This window comes from Oxyura jamaicensis, chromosome 5 (genome assembly GCF_011077185.1).
Source record: "Oxyura jamaicensis isolate SHBP4307 breed ruddy duck chromosome 5, BPBGC_Ojam_1.0, whole genome shotgun sequence".
NCBI lineage: Eukaryota > Metazoa > Chordata > Aves > Anseriformes > Anatidae > Oxyura > Oxyura jamaicensis.
This window is the reverse complement of record NC_048897.1, coordinates 33,414,799-33,431,424: the sequence shown is the minus strand read 5'-3', so window position 1 is coordinate 33,431,424 and position 16,626 is coordinate 33,414,799. Positions and strand designations below refer to the sequence as shown.

The following is a 16,626-nucleotide window of genomic DNA, read 5'->3' as shown; positions in this document are numbered from 1 at the left end:
AATCAAAACTTCTATTCTTTTGTTTTTACCACAGAAAAGAAAAAATATTCTACTCTATGCTGTACAGATCTGTAGGACCAAAGCTGTAACTACAGGGTCATAGCACCACCAGGAAACAACAATGCCAAGGACAGGGTGGGAGGGTGAGTACAACACCCAGGGAAATTTTCCAATTATTACCCATACTACCAGTATACTGCCTGTAAACTTTGCTGTGAAACAGAACAAGGACCAATGTATCCTTATTTCACTACAGAAGGAAACTAAAGAATAATTTAGGGAGGAGGCTTGTCGACAGCTCTTGAGTGAAAGAGCTGGGCTTAGAAAACAGTAGTTCCTGGTTCAGAACTGCGTTTAGCCCACTGCTGTCTCTTGGTTTTCTAGGTAAAATGCCATAACCCCAAAGCAGCTCAGCAGCTCACCACCTTTCTGCAGAATTCCACTTGCTGTGGTCTGTCCCATTCATCATCCTGCCATCAAATCTGCTCTCACCTCTCCTGCTGTGTCAGTACATTAAGCTGTTCTAATAGGAGGAAAATAAATTAAAGGAATAATGATAACACTGATAACAATAGTCTAAGAAATACATATTTCTTTCTCCATATTTGCCCTCATTTGATTAGTCTCCCAGCAAGAGCCACATTAATCACTGGGCCAACAGATAAAAGATAAAGAATAATTTGAATTTTGCTGTGTGCTACTGAGTGCTTGTGCATGCTCAGGCAGCAGGGAGGGAGGTAGCAGGATTATCTGTCATTTTGTATATTTATGCTGTTGGAGTCCATCAGAACTGGTTCTCCATTGTTACCACAGATTAAAATCATTCATGTCCTTACAGCTTCATTGGAGGTCATCTTTCAGAAAAAAAAAAAAAAAAAAAAAAAAAAGGACACTATGATCAAGTTGAATTCAAACTATCTGAGCAAATATCTGTATATGGCTTGAGCACTGATGGTTTTGCTTGAATATTAGAAGACAACAACATATAGTTGTTTTTTCTCCTTACATGACCTGACTCTTTATACACTAAGAAAGAATTTTCCTGCTCTAACACAGTTCCTGGAAAACAGCTGTTGCAGGTGAGGGGAAGATGTGCTTTTCATATGGTCTTAATACAAGTGTGTGACAATTCAACTCAGCATGACGATGAGCTGCTACGGAAGAAGCTGTGGTTCCTCAGAGCTCACTGCCAACAGTCCTTCTACTGAAATGAGTTCCTGCCAATTTGGCAAAAAGGACTTCCCTTTATCCCTAAGGAACATGGAGAGTGGTACAAAGCAGAAATTAAAAAGCAGAAGAGTGGCTGCTAAGCACCTCAATATTCATCCTTTCTCTACTCACTTTCATACATTTAGCCATTAGAACATTCCTAACATTCCCTACTCTCTGGTTCATGCCTCCTAATAAACTGCTGGTATGCCTAGAATTGTCCTTACCCACAACATTTCTTTAAGCACACCCAATCCCAGACACACCAAAAGAGACAGCACAGATACAATGGAAAATCTCAGAGCAGTAAGAGCAAAGAGACAAAAGACCAATTTTTCTCCAAAAGCATACTATTAGAAAGCACAACAGGGGCATCTGCATCCCACGCAATACCAAGAGAACTGGAATCCAAGTCCTCACCACTTCATCGTTATTTTTCTGTAGAAAAAAAATTTGAAAACAAATTCTTATATTTGACATTATAATAGAAGTAATTTTGCCATTAAAATGAACAACATACCAGTGGCTCATACACTATCTAAGGAAGGAGAGAGAGAATTGGTAGTAACATAGCTTGGCTTCTTAACAGCTACTCTTACAAGACTTACCATGACAGACGTATCTTGCAAATCAGTGACAACTCATCTGACGGATGAAACTAGCAGAATCCCTTATGCTTTTACTGGTTAGCAACACTATCATTCCACAGAAAATCCAAGGCATTAATTAGGTGGTTTCAGAAAGTGGTTCTGTCACAACAGCTTAGATGTGTTTCTAACTTCTGCATATTCACCCAAAGATAAGCTAGAAAAGTAAGAGGTACCTTCCCACCCCTCAGCCAGTCTTGTAAAAACAAACAAACAAAAACAACAAAAACACAACCAAACGAGCAAAGGAAAACCTTGGAACTATATGATCTGGAAGCATTCTGGCAATGTCTGCAGCTTCTAGGCATTTCCCTGAAGTATATAAAGAGCAAGCAAGCAAAGCAGATACAACTCTAACAAAATGTGATCCAATTCTACAACTATATTTGAGCTATAACCATTGATTCTACATCATTTATTTCTAAGCAGTTGCTTTTGCAGTATTGGAAGTCTTTACCACATATTGTTGCTGTACAACCACCCTAGCAGAACGTAATTTTTCTATCCTTTCATTTAGCTTGTGATCAAATGTATGGTCAACTACAGTAGCTTTAGTTCCTGAGTGCTGTATTAATCAGATTTTGAAAACAATGTGACTTAAAAAAACCTTTCAGGCAGGGCAAATGACATGTCTAAGTACACAAAGGGATACTGTGCCTTGAAAAAAAAAGTACATGCTGATGTTATTAAGAGTACTTTCTGAGAAATTAATGTCTGCCTGTCTGAAGAAGGTCATTATCAGTTTACTACAGCTGTTATTCCAGCTTCCTACCAGTTTATTATAGAAAATAGCATGCTTTTTGGTCACCTGAAATCAAGGAAATATTTCAAGTAGTTCTTGATCAAGATAAAAAAAATTACCAGAGAAAAACTAAAAGAGAGCTGAAATTACTAGAAAAGTGCAAGACCAGGCCCCTTCTTTATATGGTAGGCCAAGTTTTCATTTCAAAAATTCACAGTAGAACAGAAGTGGGTATATGTTTCAAAAACACCAGATGAGATTTTGCTGCAAGTCCCAAATGATTGTTCAGATATGCAGATTAAAGGCAATGTAAACTCAATCCTTGTACAAATCAATCAGCTGATTTGAGCCTTGGTGAACTATTAGCCTGAAAAATTAGTAAGAAAATTTGGATCTCAACAGTACGCCCATAGAAGTGGCTGAAGTGGCTTTCATTACAAGGCCACTACATGAAAACAGGTTATCCAAAAGTAAGCTATATATTGAGAAATCATAGTCTGCATAAACTTGTGACACTAAGTTTGCTACACATGTTCAAGCAAGCCCCTTCCCAGAGTCATGCAAGAGTTGTCTTCATCTGTAGCTCACAATGGTTTCCAAGTTTAACATTCATATATCACTGCTGATAACATAAACAGTTGACAACATAACCCAGAATGTGCACAAGCTTCTTTTACAAATGCAGTGGTCTGTATTACTATTGGGCTTAGGAGAAATAGAGAACAAAGTTTATTCCCATCATGGGTGCTTGTCAGCACTTGGGAGCATAGGTAACTCAAGAATATTCATAGAATCATAGAACCATTCAGGTTGGAAAAGACTTATAAATCATCTAGTCCAGCCGGTAACCTAGTACTGGCAAGCCCTAAATCTACATATTTCTTGAAGATCTCCAGGGATGGTGATTCAACCACTTCCCTGGGCAGCCTATTCCAATGCTGCACAACTTTTTCAGTAAATGAATCACAGAATCACAGAATTTTCTAGGTCGGAAGAGACCTCAAGATCATCAAGTCCAACCTCTGACCTAACACTAACAGTCCCCACTAAACCATATCCCTAAGCTCTACATCTAAACGTCTTTTAAAGACCTCCAGGGATGGGGACTCCACCACTTCCCTGGGCAGCCCGTTCCAGTGTCTAACAACCCTTTCGGTAAAGAAGTTCTTCCTAATATCCAACCTAAAACTCCCCTGGCGCAACTTAAGCCCATTCCCCCTCGTCCTGTCACCAGGCACGTGGGAGAATAGACCAACCCCCACCTCGCTACAGCCTCCCTTCAGGTACCTGTAGAGAGCGATAAGGTCACCCCTGAGCCTCCTCTTCTCCAGGCTGAACAAGCCCAGCTCCCTCAGCCGCTCCTCGTAAGACTTGTTCTCCAGGCCCTTCACCAGCTTCGTAGCCCTTCTCTGGACTCGCTCAAGCACCTCCATGTCCTTCTTGTAGCGAGGGGCCCAAAACTGAACACAGTACTCGAGGTGCGGCCTCACCAGAGCCGAGTACAGGGGGACGATCACCTCCCTGGACCTGCTGGCCACACTGTTTCTTATACAAGCCAGGATGCTGTTGGCCTTCTTGGCCACCTGAGCACACTGCTGGCTCATATTCAGCCGACTATCAACCATCACTCCCAGGTCCTTCTCTGCCTGGCAGCTCTCCAACCACTCATCTCCCAGCCTGTAGCTCTGCTTGGGGTTATTGCGCCCCAGGTGCAGGACCCGGCACTTGGCCTTGTTGAACTTCATGCAGTTGACCCCAGCCCATCGGTCCAGCCTCTCCAGATCCTCCTGCAGAGCCTTCCTACCCTCGAGCAGATCGACACACGCACCTAACTTGGTGTCATCTGCAAACTTACTGAGGGTGCACTCAATGCCCTCATCCAGATCATCAATGAAGATATTGAAGAGGACCGGCCCCAGCACCGAGCCCTGGGGAACGCCACTAGTGACCAGCCTCCAACTGGATTTGACTCCATTTACCACGACTCTTTGAGCCCGGCTATCCAGCCAATTTCTAACCCAACGAAGCGTGCGCCAGTCCAAGCCAAGAGCAGCCAGTTTCTTGAGGAGAATGCTGTGGGAAACGGTGTCAAAAGCCTTGCTGAAGTCAAGGTAGACCACATCCACAGCCTTTCCCTCATCCACCCAGCGCGTCACTTTGTCATAGAAGGAGATCAGGTACTACTGGATATTAGGAGAATTTCTCCTAATATCCAATGCAAACCTCCCCTGGTGCAACTTGAAGTAATTTCCCCTTGTCTGATCACATGGATAATAGTACAGTAAAATCATGTTCTCTTTTTGGATTGAGCTTCTGGTTCCAGAAGTGCAGCACATGTATCTTCTGCAGAAAGTGAATGAAATAGTGAATATATCAGACTGTGTTTTAGATTATTTGAGCTTTACAGGTTATCTGAGCATCCTGATCACTCCACCAATAAATATAATTTACATCCCCTCCCCAGAACAACATTACCACCTAATCCCCATATCTCTTCAGAATAGATGTGACATTGAATAGGCAAGTGTCATTTTGTGGATTTCTCTGCAACAATGCAAATCCATGATCTCACTCAACAGTACTATAGGAGAGAGGATTCTGTTCCGAAAGAACATACAAGTTGGAGGCTCTGGTTTCTTTAAGAAAAAACGGTTCAGGAAGAAGCAGAAAGGAAGAGATGAAAGCCAGACTACATAATTCTCAGCAGCACCAATAGGCCAATGAAGTCCTTCTTTAAAGCAGAGACTCATCAAAAGCTCTTTTTTCATTAGAGCTTTGCAGTCTTGGGATGAAAATGTCACTAGTGACTTATAAGAAGCAAAAGTAAATTAAAGGCCAATTTCTGCCCCCCCCTTCCCTCCACAAATTATTATCTATGAGAGTAAAAGAAAGTACCTAGGCAAGGCCAAGAGTGACACAACTACATTTGTCTTTGCTGACAGTGAAAGTCTAATTAGACTGACAAATCTTCTGTGCTTTTTTCCTTTGTGAGATACACGGCAAGAAAGGATTTAGCCTGGAGCTGCACATTATGGAAAGACATTAATCAAGATTATTGGAACCTCCATCTAAAACAAAGTTAAAAGGCTGGAAAGCCCAATGGTTAAAACAAAAGGTTGAGAACCTTATTCTGAGCCATGCCAGTGAGCTGGACTCTGTATTGGTAATGGGCAGATACCTTCTTCTACTCTATAAAAAATCATTCTGCATATTATGTAACGTACACTGTCATTCCATGGCTTTACAATAATAGCTGAAAACATCCACAAGTAACTTATTATTTTAAGCTCTAAGCTACAGTTTGAACAGTTCAGCAAGTATCGTTATCCTCATCTTTAAGATCAAGAAATTGCGACATGCACTGCATCTGTAACAGAGTACACATTTTCTTGTTCCTCATGGACAACATAATCCAGCTGTCCTCCCAGAAGGGTCCTGATTTCTTTTTCACAGAAAACAATCTGTGGTTCTGGTCTTGTGATCCCAGCCATCCAATGCCATGGGGCAGAGATACCGGAAGCTTACCAGGAGCAGGTCTTAAGGTTCCATACATCATCTGGAATGATATCTTGGATGCTCTGAATTGAAAGTGTTTTGGATGAAAGACTTGCATATCACCATTCATGTTTTTCCAGACTACTTTGACCTAGTAACTGACTTCAAAGGTATCTTTACACAAATCGTTTGAAAACTGAATGGCTCAGCTGTGAGCTGGACAGACATTGCCACCTGAGAGCATATGACATCTAAAATGCTTTGAGCAGCAGCTTACTGAAGAAATTCTGAGCATATAAGCAGCTGCCATAGAAGCAGAAGAAATAAATGTCACTAACCCATTTTCAGACAAGTCTCCCAAACGCAGAAATCATGGAATTACTTCACTAATAACTGAACCTGTGCTTTAAATAAAGAAATACGGACACATGGAATTCTAGGACCTTTAACAACTGCTAACGAAGCAGCCCCCCTAGACACATGGCTGCCCTGCAAGAATACATGACATAGTATTTTAATAACACATTTAATAACAGCCCACATGGCCTACTACTTAACCATATGCAAGAGCTAATGGCTTGTCTTTGTGGCCTTCATCAGGCAGAAGCAGAAGTCCCAGAGAAGGTATTAGTATTACAGAAGAGTCTGGTATGTCAGGGCCAGCAGAGATTGTCAGCAGCAATTTAATACAACGCGTGTCACTTGTGTATAGACCATGCCTGAATCCAGGCTTAAACCATGTGTGAAAAAGTCAAATAACCATTTCTACTCAGGAACAGCGGAGCACAAGCCCTGTTTTGAATTCACTGAAATAAACAGTATTTTTTCAGTCTCATTTTCAGTTAACAGAAAAAGGTCAGTTCTTTTTATCTTCCTTCAGGGCCACCCTGAAGGATATTTGAATTACAGACATTTCCATCAGAGATTTTACTACTATACAGTCATACATCTCACCCTTTTTCTCACTCAGCTTGTCCTCCACTTATCTCAGTTTCACTGCCTTGCAGAAATATAAATTTTGAAGCATAATGAAGTTATAGACATTTTAAATATTATTGCCACATGATATTTCCAGTAACATTGTCTCACTTCCCTTTGCTCTGGATGTTTGTCCAAGACTATATCCCATATTTGGGATCTTGACAAATTGAAAAGCATGTCACTGGTCAATGCAAATACTATGCATTTTAGAGCATTTCCTTTTCCCAGCTATTTTAGTTTAACTGCGCTCTTAAAGACTTCGGGTAGTATCCAAGCTAACTAACTGTAGGAGGTATCCTGGTATACATTACAAACAGAAGAAATCTTTGCAGTTATCATGCTCTTCTACACTGACAAGTGGTGTGTAAGATCTAAACCCTACTGAAGTTCCCTGGATTCTGTATCACTTTGGGATGATGGACCCGGAATTCTGCACAAGCTTCATATGCATTTCAACAAGGAGGAGTTTTAATTACTTACCTACAAAAACGAGTAATACAGATAGCACAGAATGTTTTAATACATTAAAATAATAATTCTTTGTCTACCCTGATTCTTGCCATTATACATTAGATGCTTTACTTTTCTTTGTAACGTAGTTGGTATTTCTGCAATGGACTACAATCATTCCATGCTGAGTAGTGTGCACATACAGAATAAACAGTACATTTTGAACCCCCAGAGTTTGCAATTTAAGCATAAAATAAGATATTGCACATGGATGCAGACAAACTGAGAATATGAAGATGAAAAATATGGGGGTATAGATCAGCTCAATAAACAGGTGCCTTAAAACATCATCAACCTAATGACTGACAACTTTGTGCATGCATAATATGATTGAAGGAGGTTTTCAACAGCATTGGAAGCATAACCTGATATTGCTTTGTGGATGGTAACAGGAAGTAGAAAGAATCTTACGATCAAATTTAACAAGTGAGAAAAAAATATAAAAACGCTCTAATCATGTGCTGATCAGAATGGGAAAGGAAGAGGCTAAACTGTGAATGGTCTTAAAAGTGAAGAAAAATTGTTTACTTCTGAGGAGAGGAAGAGAAGAGAAAGCTGAAGCAAGGTAATAACTAACTGTATTTGTACTGTGCATAGCCTTAGGTGGCTATATTTTACGTTCCCCAAAGAACAAACTTGTTCTATTAGATTTTTCTACCACTTAGATCTAAAGTTGTAAGCAGGCCTGACAATGGTGATGTCTAACACTAGCAAGATAAAATAACCATTAGGCATCTCAAAAACACAGCTGGAGATACTGCCCAAACGGAAAAAGACAATTTCTTCTCACTTTTACTGTACAAATAATGCAACTTAAGCTGACAGAATCAAATTCTACCAAGAGTAAGGAAGAAAGGAGAGCCATCTGTGCTGCGACAGCAATAAAATGGCCTGCTATTGAAATGCAGAAAGTTGTAATGGAGGTACATATTGACTTTTATCTTTCTTTCAGTGGGCAACATGAAGTGTCAAAGAGTTATTGCTTTAATATCATCTGAGATGAAGCCATTTGTTGTGGTGCATGTGTATCCAGGAAATCATTGCTCTAACCATGTTTTTAGAAGCACTTTGACACTTTATTAAATCTTCTCGATGCGCTTTCAGCGCATAGTGGTCTCTACAGTCCCAGTGAACTGTCATGTAGCTTTGGCAGGAAGCTTTCTGGAAGACTTCCTCATCAAGTAAGGCAGGGTGATTTCCAGCTTCACCCAGACCACAAAGGTCCAGTGCTACTCTCTGTTACACTCCTATAACTAAACACAGTTCTGCTGCCGTTATAAATTATAGAAAATCTCCAATAAACTACTGTAACACGAGCAGGATCTGGACCACTGAATTTATTCTTCTGGAGATGTAATTGTACAAAGATTTTCTCTAAAGCTAGAGCAAGCCACTGAGGACAAGGAGCTGTAATTCTTTTACAATTTATGACAAACAGTGACAAAACCAGGGTTAATTTTCCCTCATTTGGCTGAAACTTTATAAATCACTTATTGGGTGTTTCAAGCTATTAGTTCGATTAATACCTGCCCAGCTACCAACTGGATTTAGTGTCAAAGGTTTAATTCTAAACCTTGGCTTAGAATTAATTACTCCAGTAGTTATGAATTCTACAGTAGTAAGAGGTACCTTACAGGACCGCAGAGCAGTTGAGGTTAGAAGGGACCTCTGGAGGTCTTCTGGTCCCACCCCTGGCTCAAGCAGGGTCCCCTAGAGCAGGCTGCCCAGGACCATGTCCAGACACCTTTTGACCATCTCCAGGAAGGGAGACTCTTGGCAACCTGTGCCAGTACTCCGTCACCCTCACAGTGAAAAAGTGTTTCCTGATGCTTAGATGGAAGCTTCTGTGTTTCAGTTTGTGCCCACTGCCTCTTGTCCTGCCACTGGGTGCTACTGAAAAGAGCCTGGCTATTTTCATTATATCCTTCCTTGCAGGTGTTCGTACAGATTGATTAAATGATCCCCCTGAGCCTTATCTTCTCCAGGATGAACGGTTCCAGCTCTCAGCCTTTACTTATAGGAGAGTTGCTCCAGTTCCTTCATCATCTTAGAGGCCTGTTTCTGGACTCTCTCCGGTAGCTCCATATTTCTTCTGTACTGGGTAGCCCAGAACTGGATACAGTACTCTGGGTGTGGCCTCACCTTCTACGCAGTTAAGAGGAGGATATTTGTATTTTCTTATCCTAAGTGACTGATAATGCTAGATTAAAAATAAAGAGAATGGCCAGATATTCAGAAACACACAGTAACTGATTAAGTCTTCTGAAGCACACTTCATCAGTTAGAAAGCAAGCATGCAACCTGCATGATTCCAGATTTCAAAGTCCTTTATTTCATTCTACTTTTCTGTCCCAAGCAGCAGAAATGGTTTCATGGAAGGAGATGGATCATTTACACATTTCCTCTAAATAGACAAAAACACACTGTTCTCTGGGGATTTAGTGAAAGCCCTCTCTGACCAATAATCCCTAGCTAGTGTCTCAACCAGTGTACATAGGTACCAATGAAAGCATGTCATTTCTGTTTGTTGAGGTTCTGATGTAAATAAAGATCATAAAACAAATATTTCATCCTATTTGGTAGCATGATAGTACACTACTGAAATAATTTCCAAATTCTAATCCACTGCTTAGAATTGGTTATTTGCCTTATTCTTTTACCTGCACACGCAAGAAGAGATGATTTAAGGCGTTTGTTTCTAATCAATACCATAGTCTGGCTGCCACACAAGTGGTTCCAAAACCACTGCATTTTTAGGACTGAAAACACTATGTTGGCATAATTAAACTAGAAAATCTGAAATTCACTTTTTGTAGGAATGAGTTTTACCAAAGATGTTGGCACTGCTCCATGTTGAAACAACTACATTTTGTAAGAAACTGATCTTGATAGCTTTCTCTTAAAATTTTCTAAGGGAAGTCTGTAAAAGGAAAATGAAAAATGGCTCAACCTGGAAGTAATGCTCCATTTTCTCTCCATTATGAACTTCACTGTTGCAGCAGTACATATTATGGTAATAATAAATAACCATATACCCACCCCCCATAAGGCTTTGTAACTCACTTAGCAATACATTTCACAGCATATCCAACCACAGAAACAGTTAAAACCTTGGTCTCATTTCCACTGGAGTAATCTTACATACCTAAATGGGGTTGGACTAGAACAGGAGCAAAACCTGTTGTTATTATACTATTACGTACATGTACTATAATAATTCAACTAGTTTGATCACCAGCATAAGAAGGCATCACATTTTGTGATGATTTATCTTTCACAATGCTATTAAAATAAGTTATAAAGAGCATGATTCAGAGAACATGGCTCCAGTGAACCTAGAAGTGAGCAGCAAAACAAGAGGCTAAGAACCCAAGGAATTACAGAAGACAAATTGACTCACCTGGATGCTGGGTGGTGAACGATTTTTTCGGGTTGTAGTGGTGGCCATTGTAGTTGTGGTTTCCATGACTGTAGTAGACATTTCTGGTGGTACGGAGGTTGTGGGTGTTGTTCCCAAGATGGAAGGGACTTCCCCAACTAGTCGGACACTTCCATTGATTTTAATGTTGGGGTTGTTCTCTGCTGCCATGTTCAGTACTTTCAAGCCATTGTAATAGAGACCGGAGAGCTGGCCTTGGAAGAGACGCCCTCTGTCCTTCCCTCCTATGGCTATTTGCGCCTGGGTGTTGAAGATCGTTAACTGTCGTCCTAGTGAAGGGGGTGAATAACATTATTGCTAGACATTTCCTTCACATTGTATCTTACATTGAGTCCTGGCCAGAAATGACAGACAACAAAGTAGATTCATTCTTGGTAGTGTTTATGAAGACTGTAGGGTAGAAATACAGCATGTAAATGTACTGCCTAAGACTTATTAATAATAAAGATTATCCTGAAAGCAAGAACAGCTAAACCTGAACCTCATGCTTCCACATCCACTCATACATCAAAATTCTGGAGGACCTTCGATTCAGACAGAAATTTGAGCCCTAGAGTCAGACCCTTTTTTAAACTTCAGATAAGGCTTTAATATGTGGCAATTTTTCTACTATCAATTCAGATCTCAATACCTGTCAAGCTGTAGTCCATTAAAAACCCTTCTCTCTTCACTGGTCAAAGGACAGGATTATGTCATAAAGCCACTTTTACTAATGCAAAGGGATGGCTTGAGAAGAGTAAAACATCAGAAAAATTTATATTGATCAACAGGATTGTGAAGAAAACTTAAGGTAGGTCCAGTTATGATCTTCTACCTGGAAATTTTGTGTTGTGAAGTCTCACAAAGCTAAAAGCTAAAACAAGAAAACACCAAATGCAAACATTGCCATGTCTCTGAAGGAGCAAAATTCTTGAAGCAGTAAGGACAACAAAGTGCTTCAGCTGACTAACCCCCAGAATACTATACCTGTGAATACTCTCTTACAGATGGTGAAATTCAAGTGTAGGCAGGTTAAGTGGTTTCCTCAAGGTCACACTTTGAGTATTAGGAGGGGACTGATATCATACGTAATTAGAAATATATTTATTAAAAATAAATCCTTGTAACAACTTCTAATTCTACTTTTTGCAGGCTACTTAAATCACATTCAGCCTGGACTCTATAAATACTGCTTATGTCCTAGGCTGATTGACTACGTTAAAAAAACAAATTGCTTCGTGCAGTGCAAAGGCAGTGCCTATAATTTCACTGCTCTTCAGAAGATTAGGGCCATGCCACCTGAAATCTGTTGAATTACCAGACATCCAGGCTGGGCAGAGCTCAGGAGGGGTATCAAAACAGCATCAAGTCTATCGTCATTCAAATATTTGTGTTCTCCTATTTTTATCAAATTTGCACCATGTGTCCCCATCCCATTCCCTCTCTCCCTAGTTCTCACTCACTGCTTCCTGTCTCTAGTCCACCCTGACTAGAGGTGTAGCATGTGTAGCAAAGCACAGAGTATAACCCACTGCTCACTTCTTCACAGACAGTGGTTAAAGTAGATCAAAATACAATGGGGAGCTCACCAATTTTGGTGGTCGTCGTGGCAGGTCTCGAAGTCAAGTGGTGATGCGGTGTTGCATCATCTTATGGTGACAGGATGGACCATGGGGAAGAGAATGGGGACAAGAGAAGAAATGTATCTGAAAGGAGTTCCTGTCCCCAAAGACGGCCCTTGCTAACCAAGTAAAAGTGTATGGAGAGGTGCAACTTATGGATATATGGAGGTGGGCTGCACATCCTTCGTGCTCCTCACCCACAGGTTTGGAAATGAAACACTAGGACTTGATCAGGGTGAAGGAACTGCTTTGATGAAGAAATGAGAAATAAAAATGGAGAATATCCTACCCCTGGAAAGTGTTGAAACACTTGATGCAGTATTCTGCATCTTAGGAGGTTTTAAACTTACCAGAGGCAATTTAATTAAAACATCTAGAAACATGCACTGAAGCCACACATCCCTGGCAAGTAAAATCAGGGAAGTTTGTCTCTTCTCTTGTCTATGAGGAAAATACCCATCAAAATATTCAGCCTTCTCAGACCAGCTCCTCTCTAAGCTAGAGGAGGTTGTGCTGTACACTGTAGAAGGCCATACTCATCATATACTATATTCTTAGGTTGCTTTTCTTCCTGATTGCTATGTCCTGTTGTGCCTTGGATTTTCTAATGGATATGCTGTCAGTTTCTTACTTCACCATGTTCTCTTCTCCTTGCATATTCCCTCCCCCTAACACTGTATTTCCCTTCATACTGTCCCTGCCCCTACATACCCAGAAATTTCATTTGTATCGTTCCCTCCTTCCCACCTCACTTATAATAGAGTGGCAGAAGATGGAGGTGAGATGTGTAAAGGCCAGGGAATTATTTCACTAACCTTGAGATGTTATCCCTGAAAATGCAGGGAAGGTACTAGCAATTCGAAAATTTTCCAATTCCATTATTTTCTCACCTTGAATCAATACTGCCTCTTTCTATCGCCTTTTATCAAAGAGAGATGATGGGTGATGGTGAAGAATTTATACTGTTCCAGCGAGGAAAGCTCCCAAGCTGGGAAAAAAAAGGGGTTCCTTCACTTTTACTGGAGGATTATGGCACTCCTCAGGATGTCATCTACTCTAACTCAAGCTCATAGTACATGTCTGTCATAACTCATTTTATTTAAAAAATGAGTATTTAGGGCTGCAAAAAAAAATCACTTCTCTTTTTTCTTGGTCTTCCTCTGCATCTTCTAATCCTGAAAGAAAGCATACGCCAGGGAGGTGGCCCCACTCCAGGTTAAAAAAAAAAAAAAAAAAAAAAAAAGGAATTTTGATTATGAATTTTGGGGTTGTACTTGTTTGGTAAGTGGTCTGCCAGTCCAGGAGAATTCATGCACTGCACCAAATGGTTAACACTGTAGACAACACTGGTACTAGAACTGTTTGCTAAAAGAACAATCACTTGTTGGATTTACCTACAACCTGTCATTCCTTGCTCTTTAGGATGGTGTACACGTATATGAATAAAGACAACAGGGAAAAACATATGGAATGAGAGAAAATCATTGAGAAAATACACACAGTTCTGCCACCATAGACCTCTTCTAATGAATCTTCTTATGATATGGTTCTGCAGCCCTTACTACCCCTCTAAATAAATTTTACTTGGCCACTGAATTTGATTGAGGAAATGTATTTGGAAATTCTACTAGCTGTGTGAGGGTTGCAAACTTAAGAGCTTGCCTTTTCCACAGAGAACTCTTCCTACTGCTTAGTGTCACAGTAGAGGAAAATGACAAGCATATTTTAAGTTTCTGAGGTGTTTTGTAAATATTCTGCAGTTCAAGCTCTCATTTCTTTGTTTGCTCTCCCATTGACTTCTTCATTAGAAAAACTGAATACCGATTAAAAATATCAGAGAAATCTGAGTGAAATGTAACATTTTTCTAATGCTAGGAGATATTTTGGGCCTGAATTTGTAAACTCTAATTTACATTAATAGTTCTTGCTTCAAAAGTAGTCACGTCAGTGAGACTCATCTAAGAAAAAGAAATCTGCAGAATTAAGGACTTCCACGATCAGTCCCTCTGATGAGATTCTTCTGGGTCTTTATTAGCTCCTTCTACTGCAGAACAGGTTGCACTTGAAACTTAATAGGCACCAAGTATTCTACTAACGAAATCTCCTGGTTTTATGACATCTTAAATTGAACAATTTAGGACTAACATTTCATTTTTTAACTCACATAATCTCAGCAAAGTTAATAGTGGTTGATGTTTTGCTTATTACTCATTAAATTGAAGACTGTAAATCTGTGCTTATCTTAAAACTACTGTACACAATTTATAAAATTTAAAGAAACCAACACTACCAAAAACCCACCAAACAGTAATGATGCCACTTCAGAAAGACATGGTGCTATATTTGTTTTCCAAGAATGAAGTATTTCATTATGAATAATATAACAGTGGTAACCAAAATATTACCAAACCAATGCCATTAAAAATGTCAACTAAAGAGTGTTTAATCTTACCTCACTCAAACCAAGAACTCATATGGGGAAGACAGCTATTCTATACTTTGTTTCACTGATGAATCTATCTATTCCTTTACCCATCAGTTTATCTTGTTCCATTTTGATAGTGAGCTATGCCTTCACTCATCATCTTTATAAAGTCTTCTGACAGAAGGCTTCCACAGTACAGTAAGTATTGGATGGATGAGCAGATGGATGAGCAGATTGGTGAATGGCTAGGTAAATTATGCATTCTTTACATCTTTTAATTTAAGTGCTACCGAAGTTGCTGAAAAGGTCTATCTACTTTGGAACGAAGGAACAAAGCTGTACTGTCTCAGGTGTTGCACTGCATGATGCCATTCCCTAGTACAGAGTGTGAAGACTGAATTTCCTTTCACTCTTACAAAAACATGGATACATATTTCTAGCCTAAATAAAAAACAGTGCCTTAAGAGTGTCTAAATTCCCAAATATTGTCTTTCAGACCCCACTGCATGTGTGATTGTCTTTTAACAAAGCATCAATAGTCACAAAAGGTAGACTTCAGTTCAAAACTTCAGGACAGCTTACAAATGAAAGTGCCTTGGCATGCTTATAAGCTCAAACTTGGAGAAGCAGTAACATAAAAGAAGTATGGAAAACTAAAAAAGGAAAAAAAAAAAAACAAGAAAAAATGGGGTTCTCAAGCATATGAATTGCGTCGAGGAATTAGACATGCATCAGTTTTAATAAATTTGAGGCAATCACTGTCTTTAGTGTTAAAGGGACTTTAGTAATTCAAACTTACCAAAATTATCCACTTTTTAGTGACAAACTATTTATTTATTTTAGTTTGATCTTGTAAATTAATAGGGCAGCCCATTGAGACTCAATAAGCATTTTCTGTATACCTTTATCTTAATATCTACTTAGTAGTTGGCTAAAATTCGCTGTTCCATAAAACCATTATGGCTTTAGTTACACATGTAATTTCACTTACTTTCACATATATTTTAGCTTTTGTTACAAACATTACACAGTTGTAGACCAAACCTGAAAAGCAGGCAACACTGTCAGCTCCCATTGAAGTCAATGGGAACTGAGTTTGCACAGCACTTCGCAGGATCAGATCCCTCATAAAAAATACTTTGACTGCAGCTGTCCACATTTTTTTGTGGACTTAACATAATTTTTGCTAGCTAAATCAATTTGCTAATTCAGCTGCAGAAAGAAGTTAGAAGATAAATGATATTTTCCCATCCTACAAAATAGTTTTCCCTCTTGTAAAATGCAATAACACTCATAGTCTAAGTCAACACAGAAAATGCAAGATCTGAGTTCAAAGGTCACCCCCCCCCCCTTCTTTTTTTTAATCAGCAGTACTTTCTTTAAAGAAAACCAGAGAAGATTGTGTTCTGCTTTTTCAAGACTTCAAGGAAATAAACTAGTTCCAGTGACTTTTTATTTTAAATAGCACAGGTAATATAGATAAATAGTACCCCTATCTTACTCCCCACAGTTTAGTCCAGTCTAAACCCTGCTGAAATCAGTGAGAGTTATTCTGTTACCTTCAACCAGCATTGGAA

The 16,626-nt window shown here is 39.6% G+C and overlaps 1 protein-coding gene across 37 annotated transcripts in view; it reads right to left on the bottom strand.

The window, feature by feature from the left end:
* NRXN3 (neurexin 3) overlaps positions 1 to 16,626 on the bottom strand; it is a 979,693-nt gene that overhangs the window by 98,952 nt on the left and 864,115 nt on the right. For 19 of the 37 annotated variants that reach the window (XR_004751424.1, XM_035328415.1, XM_035328417.1 and 16 more), the window contains 2 exons: positions 12,592 to 12,651; positions 10,985 to 11,292 (listed from right to left, as the gene is read on the bottom strand). Coding sequence is in view for 36 of the 37 variants with exons in the window: in XM_035328415.1 (XP_035184306.1) it covers positions 10,985 to 11,292; positions 12,592 to 12,651 (368 nt within the window). In the remaining variant the exon portion in view is untranslated. The remainder of the gene's footprint in view (positions 1 to 10,984; positions 11,293 to 12,591; positions 12,652 to 16,626) is intronic. The other 18 variants (XM_035328430.1, XM_035328429.1, XM_035328407.1 and 15 more) reach the window with 1 other exon arrangement.